Below are 9,860 nucleotides of genomic sequence, written 5' to 3'. Positions count from 1 at the left end.
TAGAACTAGAAAAAATAATAAAATTAATCTGGAAGAACTGGTCAAGGATATCAAGAGAACTGATTAAAAAATATATGAGGGATGTTGGCCTACAGTACTATATCTTAAACTATACTAGAAAGCAGCAATTATTAAGACAATCTGGTATTGATTAAGAAATAGAATGATGGATCAATGGAATAGATTAAAGGTAAATGACCTTAGCATTCTAGTGTTTGATATACCCAAAGATCCCAGCTTTGAGGACAAGAGCTCACTATTTGACAAGAACTGCTAGGAAAACTGGAAAATTAAATGACAAAAATTAAGTTTAGATCAATATCTCACACCCTATGCTAAGATAAGATAAAAATGGGTATATGATTTAAACATTAAGATTGATATTGTAAGTAAATTAGGGAAACATGGACTAGTTTACCTGCCAGATCTATGGAGAAGGGGAAAAGTTATGACCAAACAAGAGATAGAGAACATTACAAGAGGTAAAATGAATAATTTTGACTATATTAAATTAAAACATTTTTATGTAAACAAAACAAATGTAACCAAGATTAGATGGAAAAGGACAAAATAAGAAAAAAATTTGAAACAAATTTTTCTATTATAGGTCTCATTTTTCAAATATATAGAGACCTAAGTCAAACGTATAAGAATCCAAGTCATTCCCCAATTAACAAATGGTCAAAAGGTATGAAAAAGCAATTTTCAGATGAAGAAATCAATAATAATGTGAAAAAATGTTCTAAATTCCTCTTTATTAGAGAAATTCAAAATAAAACAACACTGAGGTATTACCTATCAGATTGGCCAATATGACAGTAAAGGAAAGTGACAAATATTGGAGGGGATGTGGTAAAATTGGGAGACTAATGGACTAATATGTTGCTGGTGGAGTTGTGAATGAATTCTCCATTCTGGAGAACAATTTGGAACTATACCCAAAAAGCTATAAAATAATGCATACCCTTGATCCCATAATACGACTATTATATATGTACTCTAAAGAGATAAAAGGGGGAGGAAAGGACCTATTTCTACAAAAAAATGTTTATAGAAGCTCTTTTTGTGGTGGCAAAGAATTGGACATTGAAAGGATATCCATTAATTGGGGAATGGCTAACCAAATTGTGGTATATGATAGTGATGGAATACTATTATGCTATAAGAAATGATATACAGTATGATTTTAAAAAGAACTGGAAAGACCTACATGAACTGATACAGAGTGAAATAAGCAAAACCAGGAGATATTGCACACAGTAACAGCAATATTGTGGAATGATCAACTGTGATAGACTTTGCTACTATCAGCAATACAATGATCCAGAACAATTCTGAGGGACTTCTGAAAAGGAATGTTATCCACCTCCAGAGGGAGAACTGTTGAAATTAGAATGTATATCAAAGCATGTGATTTTTCACTTGTTTACTTGGGCTTTTGTTTGGGGGTTTGGGTTTTATATAATTATTCTCATAAAAATGAACAATATGGAAATATGTTTTGCATAATACATGTATAACCTAGATCAAATTGCTTGCCAGCTCTAGAAGGGAGGAAGGAAGGTAAGGAGGGAGGCAATTTTGATCAAATAGCTTCAGAAAATATATATGGAAATGTATTACTTATAATTGATAAAATAATATATCTTTTTAATAAAAACAAAATAAAAACAATTACCAACAAAATCACCTAGTTTGCTACATAGCTTTCTCTATCAGCAGTCCTGTTTTAGAATCCAAAAGTCACAGAATCTCAGTTTGAGGGGGGCCTCAGAGAAAATTTAGGTAAAGACCTACTAGAAGTTGGAATTCTCTTTACATTGAAGGCTCCTCCATCTCCCACATAGACTCCTCCATTAAAGGGCACTTGCTATTTCCTAAGGGATCTTTTCAAGTTTCAGGCAGTGTTCCTTCCTAAGAAGTCATTCCCCATATTAACTTTTAAAACTGATTCCCTATTCCTGGCGTTCATTTGGGCTTTTCTGTCACCTCATACCCATATAATTACAACCCTTCATATATAAGAAGATAATACTTGGATTCCTCTGCTCCTTGTCCAAGTCATCAGTTTCTCTGGATATACATCACCAATTCCTTAAAATAGTCCTTAAAAGGAGGATCTCCCATCCTCTCATATGTCCACTGAGCCCCAAGCTTTTGCTCCAGCTTCTCAAGCTCCTTTCATTAAAGTGAAAAATTAACTATCACCCTCCCAACATGCTCCCTATTGGATAAGGATATTCTAAAGGCTTACAAAAATTGGAACTCAGAATTTGAACACCCCAGGAAGAATTAGGGAGGAGAAGAAGTAAATATTCTCATATATCAACTTTGATGAAGAAGAAATGAGAAAGTAAAGAGCAATCATAGAAAAGAGCCAAGAAAGACTTCCAGGCTATTACTTATACCAAGGCATTATCTTACCATTTACCCAGAAGATGCCCTTTTAGACAAGAAGGCCTACAAAGCCCAAGTTCATCTACTCGGTACTGAAATTTCCACTTTTCCAGTCCAGTCATCCTTATTGGTGAGAGTGAATTTATTCTCACAAAGCAACCAATAGTGAAGCAGCCACACACCAAGATTTGTCCTCACATCCCACCTAATCATCTATCCAAGCCATCTTCTTACCATGTATGTAGTACCTAATACATACATACCTAAACACCCTTCATCCCCTTTTCATTCTTGATCCAGAAGCCTCAATCAAATCAATATTGTCATTGCTGAAGGTATAGCAATCAACCTCCCCCTGGTCCTATTCACCACCCCTATAATTTCCCAGAAGACATTTTTCATACCTGGCCTACAATTTCCTTGATATAGTGTCTCCTCTATTAGAATGTAAGCTACTGGATTGCAAGGACTATCTCAATTTTGTATTTTTATTATTAGTAACTAGAGCAGTGCTTGGCATATGCTAAGCCTTTAATAAAGTTTTGTTTTCACTCATTCATTTATTCATTAAGGAAAAGTGGTGGTGAAGGTATGTTTAGATGAATTCAGAAGACAGTATATTCTAGTCTGGGGCTCTCCCAAAGGCTAGACAATCCCTTATAGGAGAGATATGGGAATCTTCAGACCCCATATTGGACATGGCAGTCCAGAGGTGGTGTGTTGCTCTCTACAAAGGCATAACATACATTTAGGCTTAATCTGTATATTAGCAATTTATCCATAATTTTCTTAAATCTAAATAATTGATTTTTAAAACATCCTGATTTATAACATTTCCTGAGTATAAATGCTTACTGAAAATTTAATCTGGTTGATGTACATCCATATGTGGAATCCTCATTTCCCAAGTTGCCTCTTCAGGGAGGAGGCAAAATAGGGAAGGAAAATGAAAGGTGGGATGAGGGTATCAGCCAGGAAGTAATAGAAAAACAAACATTCTTAGCAGAAGGTAGGGACCTCAAGGGAAAGGATCAGGACTTTTGAAATGTAAGAAGTAGTTTGGAGAAGATGATCATAATCTTTACACTAAATTCTTAGAGAAAGGAAGAGAAATGCCTTGGATAGGAGAAAGGGTCATTTGATTATTAACCTCCTGGATCCAAATTAGGTGAGAAATTTGGATGGAGTGAACCACAATAGAGGAGAGATTGGTAAATGTTAGTGGTTGGGAATGGTCTTACAGTGTTGATGGGCAAGTAAAGTATATATTAATCTTTCCACTAAGACCCACACAGTACACCAAGGTTGTATGGGAAAAGCGCAATCAATATGGAAAAATTTGAAATTTTAAGTCATCCAGGGAAAGCCAGTGAGTGCTAAAAAGTGCCTACAGATCTCAGCAGGACCCTCAATCGTCCAGCATCAGTCTATAAGTTCTATTTCCAGGGATGTGTCAGAATGTAGGCCTGCAAGCAAGAAAAATGGTGGTACCATCACTTAGAGATGTCTGGATTCCTAGCTTTGAAGCAGGTGGAAATAGGAATTGGTGATGTTGCAGTGAATGAATAAAGAAGGTGAATTAAGAGATCCCAACATAAGATGGCAAATATGACTTCATGGGAATTGTTTTGAGGAATATAAGATTAGATTAGGTATTGATTAGATAGAGAACAGGAAGAAGGGACTTATGCTCTGGGAAGGACTCCATTAGGGGTTAACACAAACTGTGGTTAGCCTTGGGAGCACTCAGAGTAAAAGGACATCCTGTATCCTGATTTTCCCCTGGGATCCTGAGTGGTGGCATCTAGCAAAGAGAGAAGATCAATAGCCATGTGCCAAGGAAGAGGAGGAGTTTGGGATCTATCTGGTGGACAGAGACTTGAGCACACCTTCTCTACTTGGTTCCTGAGACAACCTTGGCTCTTGGCATCCAGAGATCATCAGTGGATTGCAGTGAGAATCCCAAAGCCACAAAGCCCTTAGCTGTATGTACTCAAGCCTGGAAGGTTCCAGGTCTGAGGCAGTCACCCAGAGACTCCACTGCTCCTTGGGCCCTGTCAGTTTAGATTATTAATTTAGTGTAGAAATAAGTTCTCCCATTGCCCTGTGGTTTTATCCTTTAGATTTTAAGTATAGAAATCCCTTTCCCACCTTTTAGTCAAACATAATTAAAGCTGTTAAGTCTTACCTTGTCAACTTGTTTCTAGACACTGGCCTAGGGTGCAAAGAGCCTGCTCTTCACTTGGTTGGGTCTCTGGAGGTAGGATGGGTGACAAAGAATGAAATGAAAATGAGCCAGAGTACAAGTCAAAATTGCATAGGCTGTTCCTTCTCTCTCTTGTGCCATTTGCTGATTTTAATTTTTATACCCTCTTTTCTTTATGATCTCATACAGGTTTTTTTTTTCTTCCCATACATTCAAAATCACATATTAACTTTTGAAACATCATAAGATTGACATTTACTAATTATCTTACTGTGGTTAAACAAAGAAGTAAGCTTGTCAAGAATTATTCATTATGGGCTGGCTTAGTTTGAACTTATTCTTTTCAGCCATGCATAAGGTACAATTACATCAGTTCCTAGCTAAGCATAATAGCTAATTATATTTTAACTAATTATATAATGTATATAGTTACATTATATTATTCATTCCCATCATCAATCAAGAAGATAGTTATGGTAGTTGATTACATCCAATAAGGTACAATAATATCAGTCTGGTCCAAATTTTGTTCCCGTGGTGTTCTTTCTGTTATAGGATCACTAAGAATACAGTTCTGGTAGGGTGATTCTGTGCTAATTTGTCATTGCCTTAATTTCCTTGTGTTTCACTGTTTCTATGGTCTGTAGGAGTTTGGGAACAAACTCTGGCCAGGTATTTTCTTGCTGGGAACTTTAGGTAAAGGGCGCACTAGGTGTATGACTGACTATAGGATACATATCAAGAAAATAGTTTGGGTGGATGATTAGGTGGGATGTGAAGATAAATTTGGACTCTGGCTGTTTGGACATACGGGGTTTGGGGAATGTGCAGTTATTCCTTTACCTCCTTGATTTTGACTAGAATATCAAAATTCCCAAGTAGCATTCTGGTGAGCCTACATAACTTCCTAGTTCACTGGGGTACTAACTGGGGAGTTGTTAACAAATTTAAACATTAATGAAAGGGTAATGATAAGTTGAAACAAGTCTAGGACATAGTGAGAATAGAAGAGATTGGGAGATGGCTCTTGTGAAAAACAATTGGAGAAAGTAGAGATATTAATCCATGATAAGGGGTGATTTGGGCAGAGAGTAAAAGATCACAAGATATTATATAGGGAATGGCTTCTTACAAGAGAGTATCATTCTCCAAGTTTGTTTGAATTAAAGTGAAGATTTTTTTCACCTATCCCAGGTAGGATAACAAACATGAGTTTTTTGCCTCCTTTGGAGTCTGCCATCCCCTTTAATCCTCACCTTAGTATCCTCCCCACCCCACCCCTTAGAATTGTAGCCTCCCCATATATACACAAGAAAACACATTTGTCATGTTTTATAAATAAAAATATATTTGTCTGTGGTAATTCAATAGTCATAGTATAGTATTGTTTTCCATAAAAACATTCATTATCAATACCTTGGGTTCTGGGTAAGAGTTTCCTACAGAAGGTTCAAAGAACTTTCATATGGATTTTCAAACCAGTTCTCACAGAATATTCACTGTGAGAGAAGATAGGAATGGAGTCTCATCCATTTTAGAGATGAGAAAGTTAAAGTACAGAAATGAAGTGCTGGTCCAAGAGTAGGTGACAAATAATAATAATGATGACAAATAAGGTACAAATTCTTGTGACATATAAAGCTAAACACCAATAATTTAAATGAGACAAAACATATTTAAATTATAATTAAGTATTGCAGAGAGCAGTTCTGGGAGGTGGGAAAGAAAGAAATAATTCTTCTATCCAGCTTTGATCTCCAAGTGGGCTGGTTTAAAATGAAGCAGCAGTGGCAGTAGTCATCCCGGACTCAGTCGTGGTTTTCTTGTCATCTAATAGCTTCATAATATTTTGGACCCACTTCTCTTCTGGGTTAGCACAGATTTTCAAGCCTCGTCTTGTGGAAAGGCTATGGGAAAAGAGCATTTGGTGAGTGACTTCGTATATTTATCCCAAAATCTGTTATTCTACTCGAATCCTGTTCTCCCTACGCTGATTCTAGAGGAAACCCAATGAGAAGTATTCTCAAGAGTACCTCCTGTTCCCCCCAATCTAGGAGAAGTTGCCCTAATCCTTGAGATGGCCCACTCAAACACCAGTTAAGATCACAAGCAAGTTAAGAAAGAATGGTTACTAACCATTCAAGTAGAGAGCCTATATTCCCTTGGACTTTGTGGAAAGAGCCCTCTCTCCACCAGCTACCTCTGCTTTTTTTATCATCAGCTTCCAGTTCTAGGTTGACTTTGGATTGGGATGTTGGTGGCATACTGTAACTCTGCCCTATTTAGCATAAACCCAGGCCCAAGAATCTATGTGGGCTTTTTTGTTTTGAATTTGAAGTCAAGTGCATCCCTCCTTAGCTCTTCATATGGTAGGGTAGAATTTGTAAGGAATCTAAGAGATCTATGCCCATTTTATAAGAGGAAAGCACTGAATCCAAGACAGGACAAATGGCTCATCCATAATCTCTCCATATAAAGCAGATCTTGACTTTCATATGGGAACAAATGTGACTGACTTTTATGAAAGACAAATGTACTGGGAGTCAAGAGTCCTGCATTCTAGAACCAACTTTAACACCAATTAACTGTGTGACCAATCACTTCTCTTTGCTGTTTTTTTCATTTTCTTTAATAAGTGGGTTGAACTAGATATTTTGTCTCTAACAGTCCATCCTATTCTTAAAGTCTATGTTTTTTTGATTCTCCCCCAAACTCAATTGAAAAATATTAGTAGAACTGATGCTATTCTTGGAGCTTTTTCTTTTCATCAGTATTGTTAATAGCCCTGACAAGGAACAATAGTTCTCATATTTGACCACAAAAAGATTTGAGCTGCACCTTACCATTTTCTAAAGTAAATCTGTGAAATCTGATTTTGTTTCCCCAGTCCCCTATCCCCACAGAGAATGGCCAATGTAGTAAAGGGGGGAAAAAAGCAATGGCTGGGTAACTTACATCACACCGTCACTGACACAGGTGCTGGTGGTAGCCTCATAGCCCACCACCAGCTTTGGAGGAATCTTCTTACTAGTGAAGGTAAAGCAGCAAATGACTGGCGGGTTAGAACCCACTGAAAGAAGCACAAGAAATAACAGTTTAGGATGTTTCTATCATTTGTTTTTTCAAACTTATATTTCAAGAAAGAGAAGGGAAAAGAAGGGAAGGAATGGAGACAAAATTTCTTCATCTATAATTTTAAGAGTCTTTCTCTGCCCCCCAAAATAGAGGTCAAGATTAGGAATACTCTAGGGGAGAATAATGGCTTATAGTCTTATGACCAATGAGAAGTCATTTAAAACCTTTTCCTCAGTTTTGTCACCAATGAAAGGGGGAAACATCATATGAATAACAGCCCATTCCAACCTAAAATCCATTCTCAAATGTAATTAGGAGATGTTAATCATCAAAAGTAAGCAAGATGGATTAAATTTTTAAACTTCAATAACTCTGTTATCTATCTTTTAGCAACGATAAGCAAACAGGTACCAGGTGAGGAAATGTCCCTGTGACCTTCCTGTCTTCTATAAGCATCATCCCTTGGTGGGGCAGAGAAGGTCAGTTATCTTAAGCAATTTTATGTTCATTATCAAGTTAAAGTTCTGGGCCTCCAAGCAAAATTTGGCAAAGAAACTATTCTGTTCAGCTCCAAAAATGTCTTTTCCACACAGGCAGAATTTCTCCACAAGTGAGTCATCCATCATTAGAGGTGCTGTTGCTGATATAAGAACCATATTGAGGAATCAGTTCTTGAGAAAGACATGAAAAATATGGAGTAACATATCCCATTCGATAGCCCAGCTCTACCACCAACTAGCCATATTTGACCTTAGAGAAGTAATTTCTTCTCTTGGGCCTCAGTTTCCCCTTATATAAAATCAGAACTATATGAGACTAAGGTCCCTTTCACTTCTCTTATTTGATAGCTACACAGAATTGAGAGAATAAATCCTATGCATCTTTGCATAGGAAGAAATAAAAGATTGAGGACACTTACCAGTGGCTTGATCTCCACACCAGAAGGCTGCAGCAATGAGAACCAGGGTCAGAACAGCTCCGGAGGCCTTCATCGTGCTTTCAGGAAGGAGGTAGGCTTCTGGATTAGGTTCAACAGCTTTCAAGTTTCTCTTGGCCTCTCTGAATCTCTGGCTCTCTTCTCCTCCCTTTTATTGAAAAAGAGAAAGGGATGAGGAGGGAGAAGGGTCCCCCTCCCTTGAAGACGTCATGAGCAAAGAATGATGAGGAGATTCCCAAATCTGCTGAGCACACAGCTGAACTCTGAGATTGCCAGGAAGTGAGAAAGGGAAGTTGTGGCCTGTAACTGCATGATTTCCATGATGCTACAGAGGCAAAAAGGCAATGGAGGGAAGAGCCATGCCAAGGCTAACCACAAGATCTGGACCTGGCTTTCCCTAAAAATGTTTAAAAGGAAAAAAGAAGTTGTACCCCACAAAAAAAGAAAGAAAGCATATTAAGAAATTAATGGCAACACTCAAGGGTCTTTCCCCTCTTCTTTTTCCCTCTTTTAGACAAAGAGCAGCCAGATTTTAAAGACCGAGATGAAGCCTTTTCCCAGCTAGACTCTGGAATCTGGTTATGCAATTCATAGTTTTGCTAGATTTCCAGGTTAATGAAAGGTAGTGAGGCAATGGAAAGAAGATGTCCTTTTCTTTCCTGGACTGATTCCCTCCAAGGAAAAGTTAAGAGAAGACTCAATAAAGAAACATGCCTTTAATCCACATGATAAATGTCCTTGAATGGCAGCTTCTTGATTATAGACTTTATTCATTTGGCATGAGGGAGTAGTTTAAGAATATAAGTATAAGAGCAGCATGTTCAGGATGGCCAAATTGATCCAGATTAATCTCTCATTTTGATGATCCAGATTTCAAACTCAGTCTAATACTCCTCTCCTTCAAAACACCTCCATTTCTTTGAAATTGAATACTTGCTCGTCTTTTTTTTTTCTTATTCCATCCACTTGCATCTCTGTGTGCATGTGCCCAAGAGACAAAAACAAACAAACAAACAAACAAAAAATAAACCTACTGAATTTCTAGTCAGAAGACCTTCATTTAAAATCTAGCTCTGCCACTCACGAAGTTTACTTAGTGAAAATTATTCATTTCCATAGACCTTCTCTGGACAATTTCCTCCTCTGGAAAATGAGATTGAACTAGCCAGGCTTTAAGGTCCCTCCTAGCTTTGACATGATATAGTTTTAGGGATACATAATTTTATTTTAAACCCTTGTACTTCG

The 9,860-nt window shown here is 37.3% G+C and overlaps 1 protein-coding gene across 1 annotated transcript; it reads right to left on the bottom strand.

Annotated features, from left to right (window-relative positions):
- Window positions 1-6,179: 6,179 nt before the first annotated feature.
- Window positions 6,180-8,670, bottom strand: LOC123243764 (C-C motif chemokine 4 homolog). The gene is made up of 3 exons (XM_044671840.1): window positions 8,598-8,670; window positions 7,559-7,673; window positions 6,180-6,510 (listed from the first exon to the last, which is right to left on the bottom strand). Exons 1-3 carry the CDS (start codon window positions 8,668-8,670, stop codon window positions 6,375-6,377), a joined length of 324 nt encoding a protein of 107 aa, XP_044527775.1. The 3' UTR covers window positions 6,180-6,374.
- Between the last annotated feature and the right edge of the window lie 1,190 nt (window positions 8,671-9,860).

Source organism: Gracilinanus agilis, chromosome 4, assembly GCF_016433145.1.
Source record: "Gracilinanus agilis isolate LMUSP501 chromosome 4, AgileGrace, whole genome shotgun sequence".
NCBI classification, from domain to species: Eukaryota; Metazoa; Chordata; class Mammalia; order Didelphimorphia; family Didelphidae; genus Gracilinanus; species Gracilinanus agilis.
The sequence above is the reverse complement of the archived record's forward strand: the minus strand, read 5'-3'. Positions and strand labels throughout refer to the sequence as shown.

What these genes read in the sequence shown, in the direction of transcription:
- LOC123243764 (XM_044671840.1), bottom strand. Translation starts at nt 8,670, where the DNA reads ATGAAGGCCTCCGGAGCTGTTCTGACCCTGGTTCTCATTGCTGCAGCC. An exon ending in GTGTGGAGATCAAGCCACTG is followed by an intron (nt 7,674 to 8,597) that starts GTAAGTGTCCTC and finishes TGCTTCTTTCAG; the next exon opens with TGGGTTCTAACCCGCCAGTC. An exon ending in TGTGTCAGTGACGGTGTGAT is followed by an intron (nt 6,511 to 7,558) that starts GTAAGTTACCCA and finishes CTTTTCCCATAG; the next exon opens with CCTTTCCACAAGACGAGGCT.